Here is a 21,859-nt window from a genome sequence, read left to right as displayed (position 1 = left end):
TGAAAACCACAAAGGATGGTTTTGACTCCTCCCTGTGTGAACATGAAGAAGAGGTCAGGAGGCGGAGCCAGACGTTTGAGCTGTTTAAAGAGCAAAAAGGCGGGGGGGGGGGGGGGGGGGTGTCAAACCTGGTCATAGAGCAAGGCGGCGTTTCGACTGTTGGCGTGCACGGCGCCCAGCAGGCTGTGGAACACGTGACTCAGAACCTCCAGGTCCGGGGAGCCCGCAGCAAGAAGCTGCAGCTCCATCGTGCAGATCTCTGGAAACAGCAGCACGCCACGCCCGGGACCGTCCACCACCGCCACAAAATCACGCAGCGCTGAAGACTCCACCTTCACACCTGTGAGGAGAAAAACACCAGATCAGAGACTCAACCAGAGACAGGTGGTGTCTTGTCCCCTCCATCGGCGCCGCTCCATCAGGATGAAGGCAGCTCGTTAAAATGAGTTCTCCTCCATCAGAGCAGCGGGGAGGGGGGGGGGGGGGGGGCTCCTGATTTACAGCTCTGTAGGACGTCTTTAAATAATGACACTCCCTCCATCTTTACCCTCCATCTTTAACTCCATCTTTACCCTCCATCTTTAACCTCCATCTTTACCTTCCATCTTTACCCTCCATCTTTAACTCCATCTTTACCTCCATCTTTAACCTCCATCTTTACCCTCCATCTTTAACTCCATCTTTACCTCCATCTTTACCCTCCATCTTTAACTCCATCTTTACCCTCCATCTTTAACCTCCATCTTTACCTTCCATCTTTAACTCCATCTTTACCCTCCATCTTTAACCTCCATCTTTAACCTCCATCTTTACCCTCCATCTTTAACTCCATCTTTACCTCCATCTTTACCCTCCATCTTTAACTCCATCTTTACCCTCCATCTTTACCCTCCATCTTTAACCTCCATCTTTACCCTCCATCTTTACCCTCCATCTTTACCTCCATCTTTACCCTCCATCTTTAACTCCATCTTTACCCTCCATCTTTAACTCCATCTTTAACTCCATCTTTACCCTCCATCTTTACCTCCATCTTTAACCTCCATCTTTACCCTCCATCTTTAACCTCCTCCATCTTTACCCTCCATCTTTAACTCCATCTTTACCCTCCATCTTTACCTCCATCTTTAACCTCCATCTTTACCCTCCATCTTTAACCTCCTCCATCTTTACCCTCCATCTTTAACCTCCTCCATCTTTACCCTCCATCTTTAACCTCCATCTTTAACCTCCTCCATCTTTACCCTCCATCTTTACCCTCCATCTTTAACCTCCTCCATCTTTACCCTCCATCTTTAACCTCCATCTTTACCCTCCATCTTTACCCTCCTCCATCTTTACCCTCCATCTTTAACCTCCATCTTTACCCTCCATCTTTACCCTCCATCTTTAACTCCATCTTTAACCTCCATCTTTACCCTCCATCTTTAACCTCCATCTTTAACCTCCATCTTTACCCTCCATCTTTAACCTCCATCTTTAACCTCCATCTTTAACCTCCATCTTTAACCTCCATCTTTACCCTCCATCTTTAACCTCCATCTTTACCCTCCATCTTTACCCTCCATCTTTAACCTCCTCCATCTTTAACCTCCATCTTTACCCTCCATCTTTGACCTCCATCTTTACCCTCCATCTTTAACCTCCATCTTTACCTCCATCTTTACCCTCCATCTTTAACCTCCATCTTTACCCTCCATCTTTACCCTCCATCTTTAACCTCCTCCATCTTTACCCTCCATCTTTAACCTCCATATTTAACCTCCATCTTTACCCTCCATCTTTACCCTCCATCTTTACCTCCATCTTTAACCTCCTCCATCTTTACCCTCCTCCATCTTTACCCTCCATCTTTAACCTCCTCCATCTTTACCCTCCATCTTTACCCTCCATCTTTACCCTCCATCTTTAACCTCCATCTTTACCCTCCATCTTTAACCTCCTCCATCTTTACCCTCCATCTTTAACTCCATCTTTACCCTCCATCTTTACCTCCATCTTTAACCTCCATCTTTACCCTCCATCTTTAACCTCCTCCATCTTTACCCTCCATCTTTAACCTCCTCCATCTTTACCCTCCATCTTTAACCTCCATCTTTAACCTCCTCCATCTTTACCCTCCATCTTTACCCTCCATCTTTAACCTCCTCCATCTTTACCCTCCATCTTTAACCTCCATCTTTACCCTCCATCTTTACCCTCCTCCATCTTTACCCTCCATCTTTAACCTCCATCTTTACCCTCCATCTTTACCCTCCATCTTTAACTCCATCTTTAACCTCCATCTTTACCCTCCATCTTTAACCTCCATCTTTAACCTCCATCTTTACCCTCCATCTTTAACCTCCATCTTTAACCTCCATCTTTAACCTCCATCTTTAACCTCCATCCTCCATCTTTAACCTCCATCTTTACCCTCCATCTTTACCCTCCATCTTTAACCTCCTCCATCTTTAACCTCCATCTTTACCCTCCATCTTTGACCTCCATCTTTACCCTCCATCTTTAACCTCCATCTTTACCTCCATCTTTACCCTCCATCTTTAACCTCCATCTTTACCCTCCATCTTTACCCTCCATCTTTAACCTCCTCCATCTTTACCCTCCATCTTTAACCTCCATATTTAACCTCCATCTTTACCCTCCATCTTTACCCTCCATCTTTACCTCCATCTTTAACCTCCTCCATCTTTACCCTCCTCCATCTTTACCCTCCATCTTTAACCTCCTCCATCTTTACCCTCCATCTTTACCCTCCATCTTTACCCTCCATCTTTAACCTCCATCTTTACCCTCCATCTTTACCCTCCATCTTTAACCTCAATCTTTACCCTCCATCTTTACCCTCCATCTTTAACCTCCATCTTTACCTCCATCTTTAACCTCCTCCATCTTTACCCTCCATCTTTACCTTCCATCTTTAACCTCAATCTTTACCCTCCATCTTTACCCTCCATCTTTACCCTCCATCTTTACCCTCCATCTTTAACCTCCTCCATCTTTACCCTCCATCTTTAACCTCCTCCATCTTTACCCTCCATCTTTAACCTCCTCCATCTTTACCCTCCATCTTTACCTCCATCTTTACCCTCCATCTTTACCCTCCATCTTTACCCTCCATCTTTAACCTCCTCCATCTTTAACCTCCATCTTTACCCTCCATCTTTAACCTCCTCCATCTTTACCCTCCATCTTTACCCTCCTCCATCTTTACCCTCCATCTTTACCCTCCATCTTTAACCTCCATCTTTACCCTCCATCTTTAACCTCCATCTTTAACCTCCATCTTTACCCTCCATCTTTAACCTCCTCCATCTTTACCCTCCATCTTTACCCTCCATCTTTAACCTCCATATTTAACCTCCATCTTTACCCTCCATCTTTAACCTCCATCTTTACCTCCATCTTTAACCTCCTCCATCTTTACCCTCCTCCATCTTTACCTCCATCTTTACCTCCATCTTTAACCTCCATCTTTACCCTCCATCTTTAACCTCCATCTTTAACCTCCATCTTTACCCTCCATCTTTACCTTCCATCTTTACCTCCATCTTCACCCTCCATCTTTAACCTGTATTTTATATAATATTGACTTCATAAATCTTCTTTTACCTGCAAACGTGGAGTTTATGCTACAAGCAGTAAGTGTACACAATATCTCCTGGAGGGGGCGGGGCTTCAGGTGGCGATGAGCCCAGTAGGAGGTGCCCAGTTTGAATGTTTACAAACATTTCTACTGACTCCTTTAAGTCGAGGGGAAGTTGTTGTGATGAAAAGTGTTATCTAGCGGGATTACAGCGTTAAAGGTGTGGTTTGCAGAGAGTAGCTAACGGTGCAGTGTTAGCACTTCCTGCCTCCCGGCATCTTAACGCCTGAGCAGGATGTGGTCACTCATCACGCCACTTTAACCCGACAAACGACTTTATTTTACAGATCCAAATAGTGACAAACTGCTCCACGCCATGAGGTCATTTGTTCACTGGTTTACAGCCAGGCAGCATCAAGAGCAGGACCATTAACCAGGGCTACAGCCCCGACTAGTGGCGGAGGGCTGCATTACAGCATGAGGTCAGCGCTGCAGAGTCACTGTGTTTTTATGGGATGTAGGACTTTTCCAGGAAGTTACAGTCTCCATTTAACGGGGACTTACAGTCACAAGACGCGGCTCATGAGGCCGCAGAGCGAGGCCAGCTACAGCTGTGAAACAATGACTCCATTCAGAGGGAATGAAAAGGTAAAAAGGGGAATAATCAGGCCACCGTCTGAACCTGCGAGGGCGGAGAGCAGAGCGGAGAACAAATAGTGGATGAAAGATGCGAGCAGAGCAGACTCTTCTGGCCTGTTTCTGCTCCTGCAGAGTCATATGTTCATGTGTGTGCAATAAAAAGCTGTCATTGTTATTTCACCATTTCAACCACAAACAGGGAAGTGTTTCTCGAAGATTGCTTCACAAACCACATGATGATTCTGTAAAATCATTTAAAAACAAACTGGTTCACTGTGGGAGAAACAACATTTCCCACAGCAGGATCAAAGGTTTAAACACACACATAACCTCGAAATCCATCAGGATGAGTCCTCACATCAATCACAAACATAAACAAACGCTGGACAGCGAGCAGTCAGTGAGTTACAGACGCTGGGAACAACCTCTGAGGTGCAGCAGAACGAGACGACACAGCTCAACAGCCAGAGCTAAAGACGTTTCAGCAGGGAGGTGAGAGCAGGAGCTGTGTGTGTGTGTGTGTGTGTGTGTGTGTGTGTGTGTGTGTGTGTGTGTGTGTGTGTGTGTGTGTGTGTGTGTGTGTGTGTGTGTGTGTGTGTGTGTGTGTGTGTGGGGACCTACCCTCTTCCTGCTTGGCCATGTCCTCAGGGTTGCTCTCGCTGTCTGCGTCGTAGCCCTCCTCCTCCCCCGGGGGCTTGACGCCACAGCTCTGCACCTCGTCCACCTCCTCGGACAGATCGCCCGCCGGTGACGCCCCCTCCGCCAACACCTGGACCTTCTGACAGAAAGAGAGAGAGGGAGAGAGAGAGAGACAGAGAGAGAGAGAGAGAGTAATGGGTGAGACAGAGAAAGAGAGAGAGAGAGTAATGGGTGAGACAGAGAGAGAGAGGAGGGCTAAAATCAGATTAAATTCAGACTATTTTACCTAATCCTGTCGTAAGAAATCAACGAGAATATTCAGCTAAAATACGTTAATAAGCATGACAGGCGGACTTCCTGTCCGCGATACAGATGAAAAATAAACAAACTAAATGTTTTCCAGTTATTCAGGAGGGAAAAAGTACGAGAGTGTGGTCATAAGACAAAAATCAGCTGACTTACAGGCATTCACACACAGGCCAGAAACAGCCAGTCATCTCACACACACACACAGAGACACACACACACACACACACACACACACACACAACACACACACACACACAGACACACACACACACACACACACACAGACACACACACACACACACACTGTAATGTGAGTTACATGAGTAATGTGAGTTACGCAGGTAATGTGAGTAATGCGAGTTACGTAATGTGAGTTACGCGAGTAATGTGAGTTATGCGAGTTACGTAAGTAATGCGAGTTACGCAGGTAATGTGAGTAATACGAGTTACGTGAGTAATGTGAGTTATGCGAGTTATGTAAGTAATGTGAGTTATGCGAGTTACATGAGTAATGTGAGTTACACAAGTTACGTGAGTAATGTGAGTTACGCAGGTAATGCGAGTTACACGAGTTACGTGAGTAATGTGAGTTATGCGAGTTACGTGAGTAATGTGAGTTATGCGAGTTACGTGAGTAATGTGAGTTATGCGAGTTACGTGAGTAATGCAAGTTATGCGAGTTACGTAAGTAATGCGAGTTACACAAGTTACGTGAGTAATGTGAGTTACACAAGTTACGTGAGTAATGTGAGTTACGTGAGTAATGTGAGTTACACAAGTTACGTGAGTAATGTGAGTTACGTGAGTAATGTGAGTTACACAAGTTACGTGAGTAATGTGAGTTATGCGAGTGACGTGAGTAATGTGAGTTACGCAGGTAATATGAGTAATGCGAGTTACACAAGTTACGTGAGTAATGTGAGTTATGCAAGTTACGTGAGTAATGTGAGTTATGCGAGTTACGTGAGTAATGTGAGTTATGCGAGTTATGTAAGTAATGTGAGTTACGCAGGTAATATGAGTAATGCGAGTTACACAAGTTACGTGAGTAATGTGAGTTATGCAAGTTACGTGAGTAATGTGAGTTATGCGAGTTACGTGAGTAATGTGAGTTATGCGAGTTATGTAAGTAATGTGAGTTACACAAGTTACGTTAGTAATGTGAGTTACACAAGTTACGTGAGTAATGTGAGTTATGCGAGTTACGTGAGTAATGTGAGTTATGCGAGTTATGTAAGTAATGTGAGTTACACAAGTTACGTGAGTAATGTGAGTTATGCGAGTTACGTAAGTAATGCGAGTTACACAAGTTACGTGAGTAATGCGAGTTACACGAGTTACGTGAGTAATGTGAGTTATGCGAGTTACGTAAGTAATGCGAGTTATGCGAGTTACGTGAGTAATGCAAGTTATGCGAGTTACGTGAGTAATGCGAGTTACACAAGTTACGTGAGTAATGTGAGTTACACAAGTTACGTGAGTAATGTGAGTTATGCGAGTTACGTAAGTAATGCGAGTTACGTGAGTAATGTGAGTAACGTGAGTAATGAGAGTTACGCGAGTAACGTGAGTAATGAGAGTTACGCGAGTAACATGAGTAATGAGAGTTACGCGAGTAACATGAGTAATGAGAGTTACGCAGGTAATGTGAGTTACGTGAGTTACACAAGTAACATGGGTTGTGAGTAAAGGCTAAATCCTGGTATGTTTGAACGGGATTAGTCAGAAAATCATTTTAGGACCTTTGAAAAACACAAATCTAAAGCAGGCTGAGAGCAGGAACAACAACCAGGTGACTTTAACTGAAAGAACTAATAACGTGCTCGTCCTATTAAAAAAAGGAGCAGTAACTTCACTCACAGTTTCTCCCCCGGCAGGACTCACCCTGTCTGTCTTCTCCTCAGGGGGGTCGGGACCGGATGACACCTCTGCCATTGCAACTCTGAGCAAGGAGTCGAACAGAGGAACGGCGAGGTCAGAGTTCACCACCCCGGAGCGAGAGAGCTGCTCTCTCACCTCGAACAGAGTCTCCTCCACCGACTGCAGCTGAGGACGCAAAGACAAAACGGTTACACTGAACACAGTGAGAAGACAGAGTTCAGACCCTGACCCCAAGAGGACCGGGTCTCCAGGAGACACTACAGAGTTCAGACCCTGACCCCGAGAGGACCGGGTCTCCAGGAGACACTACAGAGTTCAGACCCTGACCCCGAGAGGACCGGGGCTCCAGGAGACACTACAGACTTCAGACCCTGACCCCGAGACGACCGGGGCTCCAGGAGACATTACAGAGTTCAGACCCTGACCCGGAGAGGACCGGGGCTCCAGGAGACATGACAGAGTTCAGACCCTGACCCCAAGAGGACCGGGTCTCCAGGAGACACTACAGAGCTCAAACCCAGACCCGGAGAGGACCGGGGCTCCAGGAGACACTACAGCGTTCAGACCCTGACCCGGAGAGGACCGGGGCTCCAGGAGACATGACAGAGTTCAGACCCTGACCCCGAGAGGACCGGGGCTCCAGGAGACATTACAGAGTTCAGACCCTGACCCGGAGAGGACCGGGGCTCCAGGAGACATTACAGAGTTCAGACCCTGACCCGGAGAGGACCGGGGCTCCAGGAGACATTACAGAGTTCAGACCCTGACCCGGAGAGGACCGGGGCTCCAGGAGACATTACAGAGTTCAGACCCTGACCCGGAGAGGACCGGGGCTCCAGGAGTTTTGTCGTGTGTGTTAAACGTTTCTAAGTGTTTGTTGTTATATTTTGAACATGGTGGTAAAGACTCAAACTGTGTACCTGATAAGACAGCTCAGGCTCGATCCTCTGCAGGGTCGAGTTAGCGCCGTGCAGACAGATCGCCAGCAGGGCCTCCAGGAGACGAATACTCTGGAGCTGCCACTCCTCCTCCAGCTTCTTTGCAGGATCTTTGGTCTTTCCCTCAGCCGGACCCGGAGCCTCGCCTGAGCCTGGAGACACGTCCTCCGGTCCCAGAGAGGCAGGCGGGGCGCTGGACTCTGGGCTGCCTTTGCCCTTCCCCTCCCTCTTCTTCTTGGCTTTGCCATCTTTGGGCTTACAGGAGAGTTTCTGGATGACCATGGCCATGAGGCGCAGGCAGACGTCCAGCCCCCCGAGTCTGAAGAACTGCCTCTGGAACAGGGGGCTGGCAAGGTAGATCCAACGACACACTGACCATACGTCTGCAGCGCGGCGGACCTGCTCCTTAGAGGGCAGGGCCACGCTGTCCGGGGACAGGTAAGGCAGGCGCCCGCCCAGCGGCTCGCTGGCCGTGCTGTCATATCCGGAGGTGTCCTCCGAGTCGTTGGCCGAGTCTCGGTCCGACTCGGCCTCTTTGCTGACACACAGGAAGGCCACACACAGGAACAAGTTGATGACATGGAGGTGGGTCTCTGCCCGGCTGCGACCCGGTCCTCGGCCCTGCCCGCCACGGCTCTTATGACGTGGGTACGCCTCCTTAAGACCTTCATAGAATTTGCTGAGGCTCTGGGGGCCCTCTCCGGACCCTCGGGACCCCAGCTCCTCAGCCAAGCCCAAGATGGCCTCCCTTTCTTCTGCATCCAAACTCTCCAGCTCCTGAAGCAGTCCGTCAGCCTGCAGCCGTCCACCCCCGATGATCAGAGTCTCAAACACCTTCAGAGCCAGAGAGCGGGTCTGGTCCAGGTAGAGCAGCTCGGTCACCTGGTTCAGGCCGTTACAGCTGACGAAGAGATCCCGGATCACCCTGTGACGGGAAGAAATGCAAGGTTCAGAAAACCAGGGTCAGAAAAAGGACATAAACATGACTCTACAGCATCTGAGCTTTAGACCAGGTGGGTCAGCGCTCCCTGCGGCCCTTTGACCCCTGACCAGTGTCTACCTTTGACAGAAAAAGAACAAAAACCTTTATTAAATGTTCATGTTTTATTTGACAAAATCACTCTGACATCTCTCCATTAGTGCATGTCCATAGGATCCTGTTTGTGTTCATGTTCATCAAACAGAGTGTAAAACTGAATTTCCCCTTGCGGGATTAATAAAGAATAAATTAAATTAAATTAAAATATCCTGCATCTACAGTGCAGCTCAAACAGTTTTTATTTCATAGAAAGGATCACGACTATGGAGAAAATCTAACGATGGGGAACAAACCATATGTCAGTATTCTTCCTCCTCCCCTAACCCTCCATTAATATGTGGATGGAGCAGCAGATGGAGCCGTAGAGTCGAATGAGACTGAACATGAAGAAACTGGAGGACTCGGCCTCGTGTTTCTCTCCCTCTCTGCCAACATGGTGATCACAGCGTGTGTTTGTGTGAAAACTTAAAGGAATGCAAAGATAGTTTATGCAGTGAGAGCTCTCTGACGGACTGAACCTTAAAGTTTCAAACATGAAGGTGAGAAGTTTAAACTGTGTTTAAAAGAAGCTGACAGAGCGCCTCAAAGCATCTCATCGTCAACTTTCTGCACCAACCACATCCTGTTGGGGTCAACCTATCCCAGCATGCATTGGGGCAGGTTATCAAGGTGAACACAGCTGTGCAGTGTTTTAGATTTATTCACTGTGTCTGAACAGTTCTTCATCAAGACTGACAACAAAGATATAAGTTTATATTTAAGTATTGACCTTTGACCTTTGATATCTAAGTGTTTATAATATATTTAAGTATCTGTGGTCTAAGGTCTTGCTATCAGGCCGCTGTACTGGACTTTGCGTTACCTAACAGCTTCCACGTCTCCGTCAGTCAACAAAGCTTTGATGAATTATTGATCATCATTAATTATCTCTGAACAGATCTGATGACCCACATGGATCAGGTGTCTGCCGGCTCAAGACCTTCTTACAGAGTCTATCATCCTGGACTCCACCCTCTCTTTACACCCCCACATCTAATCTGTCTCTAAGACCCTCATCCTCGCCTCCATAACCTCCAGTCTGGACTACTGGAGCGGAGTCCTGTCTGAAACCAGCAAAGTCCTGAACAGGATCCAATACATCTAAAACTCTGCTGCCACAGTCCTCACCCAGACCAAGTCCTGGTACCTCATCACCCCAACCTTCATCCAGCGCCACTGGCTCCCAGTTAGATCCAGAATCAAACCCAAATCCTCTGGACCCCCCTCTCTATCAGACCTCCTCACTGCCTCTCCATCCTCTGGACCCCCCTCTTTATCAGACCTCCTCACTGCCTCTCCGTCCTCTGGACCCCCCTCTTTATCAGACCTCCTCACTGCCTCTCCATCCTCTGGACCCCCCCCCCCGCGATGAGTCCCAGCAGCCTCTCTGAAGAGCGTCCTGAGCTCTTTTAAGTATTAGTCACAGCTGCTTCATGTCAGACTTCAGATCTGATCTCAGGTTTGTGTCCCAGATTAAAAAAAGATCTTTTAAACGTTCTCACTGAGTCATGACGTCCTCTCTACACACGATGCTTCAGGTCCAATAAGAATAAACCTGAGCTCAGCGTCTCTTCTCCTCCATCTTCACAAAACAGCAGGCTGTAACGTTACTGATGTTAACTTTCTGAATTATGTTTGGATCAAAACAGACACGATGACATGAAACACTGATGAAGAGAAGTAAACACACACACACTGAAATATCAACACTGAGACGTCTGCGAGTTCAAGAAAAACGATCCAAACGTGTTTTGAAAACGGCGTTCTGGTTTGTTCAGCGGGTCTCGTGCACAGGGGTTAGGTGTTAGAACTCTCTTCCAGTTTAAACAGATCATCAGTGTGACATCAGCAGCTCACCTGGACTTGAGGAGAGCGGGTAACGTCTGCAGGTAGACGAGCAGCACGTCCACGGGGAGGCAGCGGCTGTGGTAGCTGCAGACCTGCGTGCACACCGTGGACACGCCCAGCTGCTGGGCGTGGTGAGCTAGCTCCACCCCCCTCTGCAGCACTGGGTTGAAGATGTGCGTGTAGAGCTGCCACTGCACGACGGCGTTCCCCCTCAGGGTCAGGTGACACACATGTCCCGCTATCTGCTGGCTCAGCTGCCAGTCCTCGCCAAACACCAGCTCCTGGTACGCCTCCAGAGCGTCCCACTTCCACAGCATGTCCTCCGCCCCCCCCCCGCTGGGCAGGATGCCCTGTGAGCGGTAACACAGGCTGGGCGTGACGGCGTGGTCGGCGTGCTGCAGCGTCTCCTCCAGCCTGGGCAGCTGGCTGCTGTCCAGCGTGCAGATGTTACAGGACGCCAGTTTAGCTTTCTCTGACGGTTGGCCACCTCCCAGCTGCTCTAGGATCAGTCTGCTCAGGACGCTCAGGACGTGAGTCTGGTAGCTCTGCAGACCTGGAGCCTGGAAGGCGTGCAGCAGGGGGCCGACCACCGAGCGAGGGTCCATACAGCAGCAGATCCCAACGGCCTGAACGCCAGCCAGGACCTGCAGCACGGCGGGCCCGTTAGGAGAGAGCGTGTGCAGCAGACGCAGACACTGATGAGCGCACGCCGCCAGGCAGCAGCAGCGCTCCGGGTAACGCGCCGCATCTCCCTCCAACCCCTCCTTACCGTCTCCGGCCTCTTCGAAGGGGTTTCGTCTCGCCGCCTGTTTGAAAGCAGACACGGGAAGTCCAGACAGGTCTCTGTGATGATGCAGGAAGTGGGAGTACTCACAGCGGCGGTGGCGGCGGCGTGCGCACACAGACTGATGCAGCTGCTCAGACTTTGCCTTCTTCACAGCACTGATGATCTTAAATACTCCTGCGATGAGTCCCAGCAGCCTCTCTGAAGCCTCGCCCACCACCTCACAGTCCCTGGCCCCGCCCACTCCCTCCAGCTGCAGCACGGTGACCTCCAGCAGCTCCAGGCCGCGGTGCTGGATGAACTCGTGGATGAGCTCCAGCGCCTGGCTGAAGAAGAAGGGGTTTGGAGTGGAGGCCTGCAGGCAGCCCAGCAGAACCTGCAGGACTCCTTCGAGGAGCTCGGGCAGCAGCAGCGCCCGGTGGCGATAGCGAGAGAAGGAAAAGTCCTCCTGGACTTCCTGCAGGGTCTTTTTGGGCCGGGGGGCGAAGGGGTCGTTCTGTCTCTCCAAACAGCTGTGGATCTTGAGCGTGGCTCGCAGCAGGTCGGTCAGGCTGCGTCTCAGGCTGTCAGGGAGACTCTCACACTGACTCACATCCACAGACATCAGGTGCAGGACGGTGCGGAGCAGCATCCTCTGGACCAGCGCGATGGGCTCCTCCGTCCAGCCTCCAGCAAGTTCATCCGCCCCTCCCCCCCCTCCCCCTGCGCCCCCCCCCGGGCCGCAGCAGTCTCCAAACTCGGTCAGGATCTCGGTGAGAGTGGGCACCACGCTGACGGCGAGGCTGGGGTTGTGGTTGATGCTCATGTCAAACTTACACACCTTCTCCAGCAGGGAGAGCAGCACGTGGCAGAGGTCAAAGGGCGAATTCTCCATGCGGTTGAAGATGGAGATCGCAGCCGGGTCCGTCAGGGTTTCACTGTCGGCCATCGTGGACCCGGTGGCCCGTGCGTGTGGGTACGGAGCGCTCATGGTTTCTGTCGCAGTGGGGGGGGCAGTGGGTGCTAACTGCGATGGCTCTGAACGATGATGCTGACAGCTCACTCTGAAGGTGGAGCCGTGTGAGCGTCTGCTGCGTGCGCCGCCAGGGGCGGGGCCAGCTTTGTCTTCAACGTTTGCTTCTGAATCTGAGGTCGAGACCTGAGACCGGCGAGCATCTTTTACGGAGTATCTCTGCGCCGTCCTGCGAGACCTCCGGGACTTCCAGGTTCCACTGCCAACGCGGGACCTCTTCCCCGAACTCTGCTCATCTGCGGGGGCTTTCTGTCCCGCCCTGAGGGGGGCGGCCTTCACCTCCCGGCTCAGGAACACCTCCAGTAAGGACGGCAGGGTGAAATCTGTAAACACAAAAACATCTGTCAGTCTTACACTTCTATCAGACTACCAGCGATGTCACACAGCTTTTTGAAGCGTCTCATTGGCTGAATATAATTCATACTTCAGTTTAACATCAATGAGTTAGAGCTCTGCAGCTGATCGCTGTTTGTTCAACTCCCTCAGAGAGTCAGAGTAAATTAAAGAAGAAATGTGTCGAGTGTTTGTCGGAGAGCGTCAACAGCTCGGCTCTAAATACCCGAGTCGTCCCAAGGTCATCCCGAGGTCATCCTGAGGTCATCCTGAGGTCATCCTGAGGAACCTGCAAACTGCCAGTCTGTTCCGCTTTGTTTGTTTGTTTCATCACAGAGCCTCTGATGGCGTCACCGTATTAAATCCTCGACATCAGGAGCGAGCACGGCGTGCAAATCGAGTTTGAATTGTCACTTAAATAAAGATGAGTCATCGAGAAACCCAGCAGAGATATTACTGTTATGAAACCTGTTTGATAACACGAGTCCTACACCCGGTGTGTTTGGATATTTAAGACGGTCCGACTCATATCGTCTAAAGTGACGCTGCGTTCAGCTAGGACGCTCCGAGACGCTGACACAGTCTGCAGGACTATCTGAGAGGAGCCGACAAGAACAACTAAAGAGCAACACAAGAGACCTCACAGCTGATCAGAGTAACACAAGAGACCTCACAGCTGATCAGACCTCACAGCTGATCAGAGTAACACAAGAGACCTCACAGCTGATCAGAGTAAAGAACATAAAGACTGAAGGACTGACCCGGGGCTTTCTCCTCCTGGACCGGGATCTTCCAGACGAGCGGCAGCAGAGACAGCAGCAGAGTGAGCAGCTCCTCCCGACACGTCAGCTCCTGTAGAGGAACAAAACAAACACACACTGAGGAAGGTCACCTGAGGAAGGTCACCTGAGGAAGGTCACCTGGGGAAGGTTACCTGGGGCGGTCCTGACCGTCCTGTCAGGTCTCAGAGAATCCAGCGGTCTGCGGGCCGTTAGCGCTCTGTGTGTTGATCTGTGTGTGCGAGCAGGTCGGCTCGTCCCCGCTCAGAGTAATGTCACATGTATATGACGGCCGGCGTTCTAAGAGCTCCATCAGGAGCATTCCTCACAGCTGGGAGAGAAACGACTCCTTCATGTGATAATTAAAAAGCACCAACGTCTCCTTCTCCTGAGCGCAGGGAACAGACTGTGATGGGAACTGTTGTGTTTGTAGTTCCACAAATCACCAGTAGGAGAATAAGATCAGTTTCTTAAAGGTCATGAGACATTAAAGCTAGTGACTGAGGATGAACTCGCTCTTCCTGTTTATTCGACTGAGCCGCCCTGGACTCATGGTGCTCTGCGATCGTGGTCGTTTGAGACACACCTGACTGTGACGTCTGGTCGTTTAATATACTGAACACCCCCCTCTGCTGGAGAAACTGGAGTACACTGAGCCTGACGCGAGGAACAGATTAACAATGTGTTATTTATCTAATGGGATTCATTTGAAACATTTGGACATTTGAAGAAGAATCTCTTTGGCAACCTGTAGGCGTGCTGAACTGTTGGGACTGATGTGTGAAAATCGTCTGTGTGGCGCTGGGACGGTTTCAGTGAGTCTGGATCGCTCTTCTGGGATGAATCTGGAAACATAACGTAAACGGTGACGTCGTTCTCCTTTATCGGCGCTCTGGGAATGCCTCTTGTCCAATCAGATTGCTTGGTCAGAACTAACTGATGAAGCAGGAAGTGAATTCTTGTCATCTGAGTCATGAGCTCAGGTGGCGAGCAGGGCGGGAGGGTTTAACAGCTCAGTGTTACAAACAGGACGTTAAATGAATCCTCATGGAGAGTCATCATTCTGAGATGTTCTATCGCTGGATTTAAAGCATGAAGAGAGTCAACAACACTTGGTGTGAGTGAAGGTTAGACTCTGCAGCTGGAGTTTGCAGTGACCGCTCACATTAAAGCTCCCGCTAACACAGATTACATGATGTGAAAGTGGGATGTTGTCACGCATGGCCACTTCTTTTACAGTAAATGAGCTTGGTGTCACATGAGCCTGACTTCTGTTTTTAATCCTGTTTCAATCCTGATTTTTAAAGTTCTGGTGCCCCACAGGGATCCATTCTGGGTCCTCTTTCATTCAGCCTAATTCTAAAGTAGCAGAGAGAATCACTCCCATGATTCCCCACCGGCCTCCACGTCTCCTTTTGTTATTGATTTTGATTAAGAGCCCCCTGGTGGCAGAATGTACATACTGTGCATTTAAAGTCAGAGCAAACAAAACCTGTGCCTGTGAGACAATTTCAGTTAACACGAGCGCTCAGGATTTGCTTGGCGTCGGTTTGTTATTCTGATTCAGCCTCATTTGGATCTTTGTATTGGCTCTAGTATTAAAATCTATCTGACTTCTACTTTTGTATTTGTCTTCTGATTTAAGCAGTTTCTGTCTTTAAGTGTCCAAAAGTTAAGCGAGCATGATGTGAGAGAACATGCTAACGGTGACGTCTGTGTGATATTCTCTGCTTTGATGGCGTGCTCTCAGTAAACGATCCATCTCAGCCGAGGTCATGGAGGCTGTGCAGAATCTTTAATGTGTTGCTACTAATGAACAGCTCGGTGTGGAAAAGTTTGATAGATTCATTAAAAATGTGAGGGACAACCAGAAACTCAAAGTTTGAGTTTGAATGTTTCCCAGAGGACTTTTTTACTGGTTATAAAACCCAGTGGACTTTATTCTTATAACTCAAATCTAACCCAGCTCAAAGATCTGAAAGTAGATTTACTTTTTCTTCCAAACGGGTCTTAATTCCCTCCACGGTTGCCACCAGGTCTGATTCAGTCGAAGGGATTAAGTCATGCGGACAAAAAGAGCCTTGTTGACGGTTTTACACGGTTAACGGCGCGTTAGAGAGTCAACAGGAAGTACTGCGAGATATGTGGTTAGAGGTCAGTCCACACATATTGACAGTAAAGCAAGAAGACGGAACATTTAAAACACGAGCGACTCAGTGACACAGAAGGGGTTAATAAACGCTCTTCAATCAGCTGTGTGCGCACTAACTTCACGCCACCCCTTCGGGGTCTAAACTGTCTGGACACGCCTCCCTCTTTGAGGTGAAACTTGTGTTTCGATGGCCTCACCTGGTCAATAATGGAGTCCAGCGTGCTGAGAAGCAGGAAGCCCCGCCCCCTGACCAGGTACTCTCCCAGAGCCACCATATGACTCTCCTCCTCGTCCTCTTCGCGTGCCTCCGCTCTCTGAGCGACCGCGCTGCATAGCTGATGGACGTCCGTCAGGAACTCCCTCGCCAGCGTGTTACTCGCCCCACTCATGTCTGAGCTGCAGAGAGGAGAGAACGAGAACAACAGGAGCTCGTTTCTGATTGGTTGAGAACAACAGGAACTCGTTTCTGATTGGTTGAGAACAACAGGAACTGTTTCTGATTGGCTGCATGTTATTTAATTTGTCAGACTCGGAGTAAAGGTGCGTTGTTATAAATCGTCTTCGTCTCTCAGCTGTTTTCTGACTCGTCTCTTGCGTTGAGGTTTTTCATCACTGATAACTGATTGTTGGTTTGTAACTCAGGAAGTGGACTGCCACCTCTCCAGCTACCAGACCAACTTCCAGATTTGGTCCGCACCGGGACTTGAACCGGCGACCCTCCGGTTCCCAACCCAAGTCCCTAAAGACTGAGCTACTTCCGTCCCCAGGGGACCTGGAGGGGCACTGGAGGGGCACTGGAGGGGGACTGGAGGGGGGCTGGAGGGGTACTGGAGGGGCACTGGAGGGGGACTGGAGGGGGACTGGAGGCGGGCTGGAGGGGGACTGGAGGGGCACTGGAGGGGGACTGGAGACGGGGACCCAATGATGAACCTTAAATACGAACACAGAGAGATAAGGGTTTGTCAAATCAAGACGTCAGGACGATCAATGATCTCCTTGTGTGTCCAATGAAACTTTTAAAGTCAAAGTTAAAAACTTTAAATTCTTTACTAGGTTTTATCTGAAGAAAAAGAAGAGAAGCTGCAGAATAATCAAACTCACTGTCACCAGAGTATCATAAACACAGGAAGATCAAACCCAACACCACAACTTCAGATCACATGATGCTGTTTCCCCTTCACAGAGCCAAGTCACAGGGCGGAAATATGCGGCTTGAAACAGCGCTCTGAACAGGACTATAACTACAGATCCAGCCTTAATTAGGAAACAGAGGAAAGAACCAATCAATGTTCAGACCACGTCTCCACACTAACCGTACTCTCAAATAAAACACTCAAGCAGAAACAAGATCAAAAGTTCTCCAAAGATTTAGTCTTCTGTGAATCACCAAGACGGAGTTCTGCATCTGATCTGTTAAAAACTGACTTTATAAGCATCAGTGTTCAGACAGCGCCCCCCAGTGGACGTGTGTGTAACCACGTGTTCCTGTAGATCTCAGAGAGTCACACACTCTACAAACACTCGGACTGAAGACCCTGAAGAACAATCCAGAAGGAACTCATGTTCAAACATTAGAACGTAAAGAAGATAACCCCGACCCTCCATACGGGTATAAAGGGATCTTACCAGAGGTCAGCGGGCGCCGCTCCTCGCTCTCATCGTGTGTTTCACTGCAGCTCTGACGCTCATATCCTCTAACCTCCTCACAACACTGCTGACTGAATTTTCTGTTCTGCAGCACAAATTCCATTAAATTGGAATTTCAAATGGAAGCTTTCCAGATTCGCAGCAGATCAGCGAATCACATGAAAGCATGTGATGTCACATGGCGAGGGGCCTGGCCTCGGGAAGACTGACGAGTCCCCCCGCTGCCCTGCAGAAGACCTCCACACGGATTACAGCCACTGCCTTTGTTTCCTCCTCTACAACTAATCAGGGGATTTTTATAAAGACTGACAAAGAAGGCGGACCAGGAGAGACCAGAAGAGGCCTGACAGGAATGTATTCATGGTTTTTAATCTCCTGTTTGTCCCTTCAGGCTCTCCGTAGATAGTGGTCCTCAGTGTCTCCCTGTAGTCTCACTGCTGCATCTTTGAATGTCTCATTTCACTTTAACAAACTCTCAGACAGTAATATCCACCTTATGACATCACACATTGACCTCATGACATCACACATTGACCTCATGACATCACACATTGACCTCATGACATCACACACTGACCTTATGACATCACACATTGACCTCATGACATCACACATTGACCTCATGACATCACACATTGACCTTATGACATCACACATTGACCTTATGACATCACACACATCGACCTCATGACATCACACATTGACCTTATGACATCACACACTGACCTTATGACATCACACACTGACCTTATGACATCACACATTGACCTCATGACATCACACACTGACCTCATTACATCACACATTGACCTTTGTTCCTTTGAGCTGTTTGACCTCACTTTGATCCCTAACCCCTTCCTGTTTCTGTGCTCACTTCCTGTGGTAACACTCGTACGTCCTCATCATCTCTGATCTCCAGTCGTATAAAACATGTAAATATGGAGCTACTGGGACGGTTACTGGTCTGATTGAGACGTGTATCTATCACAGAGTGAACGGATGGAAAGGTTCAAAGATATCTCTGTAATAGATGTGACTTTAAATCAAAGGATCAGAGGGGGAAATGGAGCAGCTGCTGTTCCTCTGGAAGGGAAATGTTGGTCAACTTTACAACAGAAATAATGAAGAGCAGCTGCCTCTGGTTTCCTGGACTGTCTTCTCTCTGACCTGATAATCAGCATCTTTTAATAAAGGTGTGATTTTCTATTTGATGTTTGAGTGTGTGTAGGTGTGAGTGCCTTCAAGTAGATGTTCTGCTGGTGATTGTTCATTGTTTTAAATGTTCTGTGATGTATGGAGACTGAAGGAGAGTTTGTCTCTAAAGTCAGAGTGACCCTTCAGGAGAGAAACACGTCTGATGTCTTCTCTCTGTGATCACGTTTAAAGGTTTCCTGAATCATCACATCGTGTTCCTCTTTTAAAGAACTATCCGTTCTCTCCATGTTTCACACTAAATACTCTCCGGGGTTTATCCAAACTGCAAAGTGTCTCCACAATCTGTCAGCAGACAGTCTCTACTGTCTGTGCTGTTTCCTGTTAGGACCTGCTGCTCACTATTCAGAGATTTGTTTCTACTTCGTCTCATTCTTTCAGGGAGGAAGTGGTGTCATTAGCGTTACCCGAACCAGGTTCAGACTACATACTGAACTATGGCTGTTGGGAGAGGGCCCAGGTGTCTTACCTGCCTAACCCTAACCCGATGACAGGTGACGACCCTTCACCTCAGTTGGAGACATGAAAACAAAGTGACCTACCAGAACCTGAGCGCGTCCTTGCTGCTGCGGTCGGGGTGATGCTGCACGTAGTGGAAGAGACACAGGAAGCGCTCCAGACCCTGAAGGCTGACCTGAACACAGAGAGAGAGACCAGCATGAATCCACATGGAGAGAGACCGCCACCGTTAAGACCACCCGGACCCCCGTCTGAATAACTTAGTTTGAAATAAAGATAATAATAATAATGATTTATCAGGCGGGTCAGATACAGAGCCCACAGCCTCTAAACACCAAACATTATTATTCATACATCACACAGTAATAATAAAACAGGAGTATGATCTGTGGGGGCAGACACATGGGGGGGGGGGGGGTTACATTCACTTAATTCAGTCATATAGTTCAAATCACAGCCTTGATGAAAAAAACAAACTTCAACTAAACTAAAATCATGCTGACGAATTCCTGAATCAGCAGGAATCAACGACCATATAAAGAAGACATCAGTGTGACCATATAAGGAAGACATCAGTGTGACCATATAAGGAAGACATCAGAGTGACCATATAAGGAAGACATCAGAGTGACCATATAAGGAAGACATCAGAGTGACCACAGAGTGACCATATAAGGAAGACATCAGAGTGACCATATAAGGAAGACATCAGAGTGACCACAGAGTGACCATATAAGGAAGACATCAGAGTGACCATATAAGGAAGACATCAGAGTGACCATATAAGGAAGACATCAGAGTGACCACAGAGTGACCATATAAGGAAGACATCAGAGTGACCATATAAGGAAGACATCAATGTGACCATGAAGTAGTCTCTGAGCTCATCTGGACTCTAGCAGTGAACGGAGTCAGCTGATGGTTTCATCACGGCTCTCAGGGCAGTGTGTTAATACCTTCCCAGTGTGATTCTCTCTGCCAGCATCCTGCTGTCAATCACACCACCCAGGAGATAGCTAACACCTCCACTAATCTGACACCACTGACTGGATCGGTTCAGGCCCGCTGATCCCTGAGAGAGCGTCTGGGTCACAGCGGGAGGAACAGACAGCAGGACAAACCCTTCACACACAGTCTGACTGAAGGAGGAGTCCGTTGGATGCTGACAGGGTGACGTTGCTCTCTTGATAGTTTGACTACACTGGTACAGAGCAGTTTGGTAAAAAGAGACATTAGGCAGATATATCTGTACTCATATCTGCTACACCGATAAACAAGTCTGTTGTAGAGCTGCACATTATGATTCTTTCCATGTTTGATTTGAAGGAGCAGGAAGGAGGAGCAGGGAGGAGGAAGGAGCAGGAAGGAGGAGGGAGGAGGAGGAAGGAGGAGCAGGAAGGAGGAGGGAGGAGGAGGAAGGAGGAGGAAGGAGCAGGAAGGAGGAGGAAGGGGCAGGAAGTAGGAACAGGGAGGAGGAGGAAGGAGCAGGAAGGAGGAGGAAGGAGGAGGAAGGAGGAGGGAGGGGGAGGAAGGAGGAGGAAGGGGCAGGAAGTAGGAACAGGGAGGAGGAGGAAGGAGCAGGAAGGAGGAGGAAGGAGGAGGAAGGAGGAGGGAGGGGCAGGAAGGAGGAGGGAGGAGGAGGAAGGAGGAGGAAGGAGCAGGAAGGAGGAGGAAGGGGCAGGAAGTAGGAACAGGGAGGAGGAGGAAGGAGCAGGAAGGAGGAGGAAGGAGGAGGAAGGAGCAGGAAGGAGGAGGAAGGGGCAGGAAGTAGGAACAGGGAGGAGGAGGAAGGAGCAGGAAGGAGGAGGAAGGAGGAGGAAGGAGCAGGAAGGAGGAGGGAGGAGCTGGAAGGAGCAGGAAGGAGCAGGAAGGAGGAGGGAGGGGGAGGAAGGAGCAGGAAGGAGGAGGGAGGGGGAGGAAGGAGCTGGAAGGAGGAGGAAGGAGCAGGAAGGAGGAGGGAGGGGGAGGAAGGAGCTGGAAGGAGGAGGAAGGAGCAGGAAGGAGGACGGAGGGGCAGGAAGGAGGAGGGAGGAGGAGGGAGGGGCAGGAAGGAGGAGGGAGGGGGAGGAAGGAGCAGGAAGGAGGAGGGAGGGGGAGGAAGGAGGAGGGAGGGGGAGGAAGGAGGAGGAAGGAGCAGGAAGGAGGAGGGAGGGGGAGGAAGGAGCAGGAAGGAGGAGGAAGGAGGAGGAAGGAGCAGGAAGGAGGAGGAAGGAGCAGGAAGGAGGAGGGAGGGGGAGGAAGGAGCTGGAAGGAGGAGGAAGGAGGAGGAAGGAGCAGGAAGGAGGAGGGAGGGGGAGGAAGGAGCAGGAAGGAGCAGGAAGGAGGAGGAGGAAGGAGCAGGAAGGAGGAGGAAGGAGCAGGAAGGAGGAGGGAGGGGGAGGAAGGAGCAGGAAGGAGGAGGGAGGGGGAGGAAGGAGCTGGAAGGAGGAGGAAGGGGGAGGAAGGAGCAGGAAGGAGGAGGAAGGAGGAGGAAGGAGCAGGAAGGAGGAGGGAGGGGGAGGAAGGAGCAGGAAGGAGCAGGAAGGAGGAGGAGGAAGGAGCAGGAAGGAGGAGGGAGGGGGAG

The 21,859-nt window shown here is 49.5% G+C and overlaps 1 protein-coding gene and 2 long non-coding RNA genes across 10 annotated transcripts in view; all 3 read right to left on the bottom strand.

The window, feature by feature from the left end:
• lyst (lysosomal trafficking regulator) overlaps nucleotides 1-21,859 on the bottom strand; it is an 85,219-nt gene that overhangs the window by 32,931 nt on the left and 30,429 nt on the right. Inside the window, 9 exon segments of the mRNA XM_061039376.1 lie at nucleotides 1-32; nucleotides 129-340; nucleotides 4,847-5,003; nucleotides 7,034-7,219; nucleotides 7,975-8,917; nucleotides 10,928-13,037; nucleotides 13,809-13,899; nucleotides 16,176-16,374; nucleotides 19,380-19,471. The exon segment at nucleotides 1-32 is cut by the window's left edge and continues 35 nt beyond it. Of these exon segments, the coding sequence (XP_060895359.1) occupies nucleotides 1-32; nucleotides 129-340; nucleotides 4,847-5,003; nucleotides 7,034-7,219; nucleotides 7,975-8,917; nucleotides 10,928-13,037; nucleotides 13,809-13,899; nucleotides 16,176-16,374; nucleotides 19,380-19,471 (4,022 nt within the window).
• On the bottom strand, nucleotides 542-2,988 carry LOC132975081 (uncharacterized). Of its 7 annotated transcripts, none has more exons than XR_009673228.1 (4): nucleotides 2,131-2,148; nucleotides 1,736-1,800; nucleotides 750-826; nucleotides 542-624 (listed from the first exon to the last, which is right to left on the bottom strand). It is a non-coding gene; the product is annotated as an uncharacterized LOC132975081 (long non-coding RNA). The 7 variants fall into 7 exon arrangements; XR_009673224.1 differs by lacking the exon at nucleotides 2,131-2,148 and adding an exon at nucleotides 1,955-1,969 and having other exon boundaries at nucleotides 724-826; XR_009673229.1 differs by lacking the exon at nucleotides 2,131-2,148 and adding an exon at nucleotides 1,955-1,969.
• On the bottom strand, nucleotides 2,205-2,875 carry LOC132975082 (uncharacterized). Of its 2 annotated transcripts, none has more exons than XR_009673231.1 (3): nucleotides 2,741-2,875; nucleotides 2,603-2,667; nucleotides 2,205-2,266 (listed from the first exon to the last, which is right to left on the bottom strand). It is a non-coding gene; the product is annotated as an uncharacterized LOC132975082 (long non-coding RNA). The 2 variants fall into 2 exon arrangements; XR_009673232.1 differs by having other exon boundaries at nucleotides 2,754-2,875.

Source organism: Labrus mixtus, chromosome 6, assembly GCF_963584025.1.
Source record: "Labrus mixtus chromosome 6, fLabMix1.1, whole genome shotgun sequence".
Taxonomy (NCBI): domain Eukaryota; kingdom Metazoa; phylum Chordata; class Actinopteri; order Labriformes; family Labridae; genus Labrus; species Labrus mixtus.
This window is presented reverse-complemented; position numbering and strand designations above follow the sequence as displayed.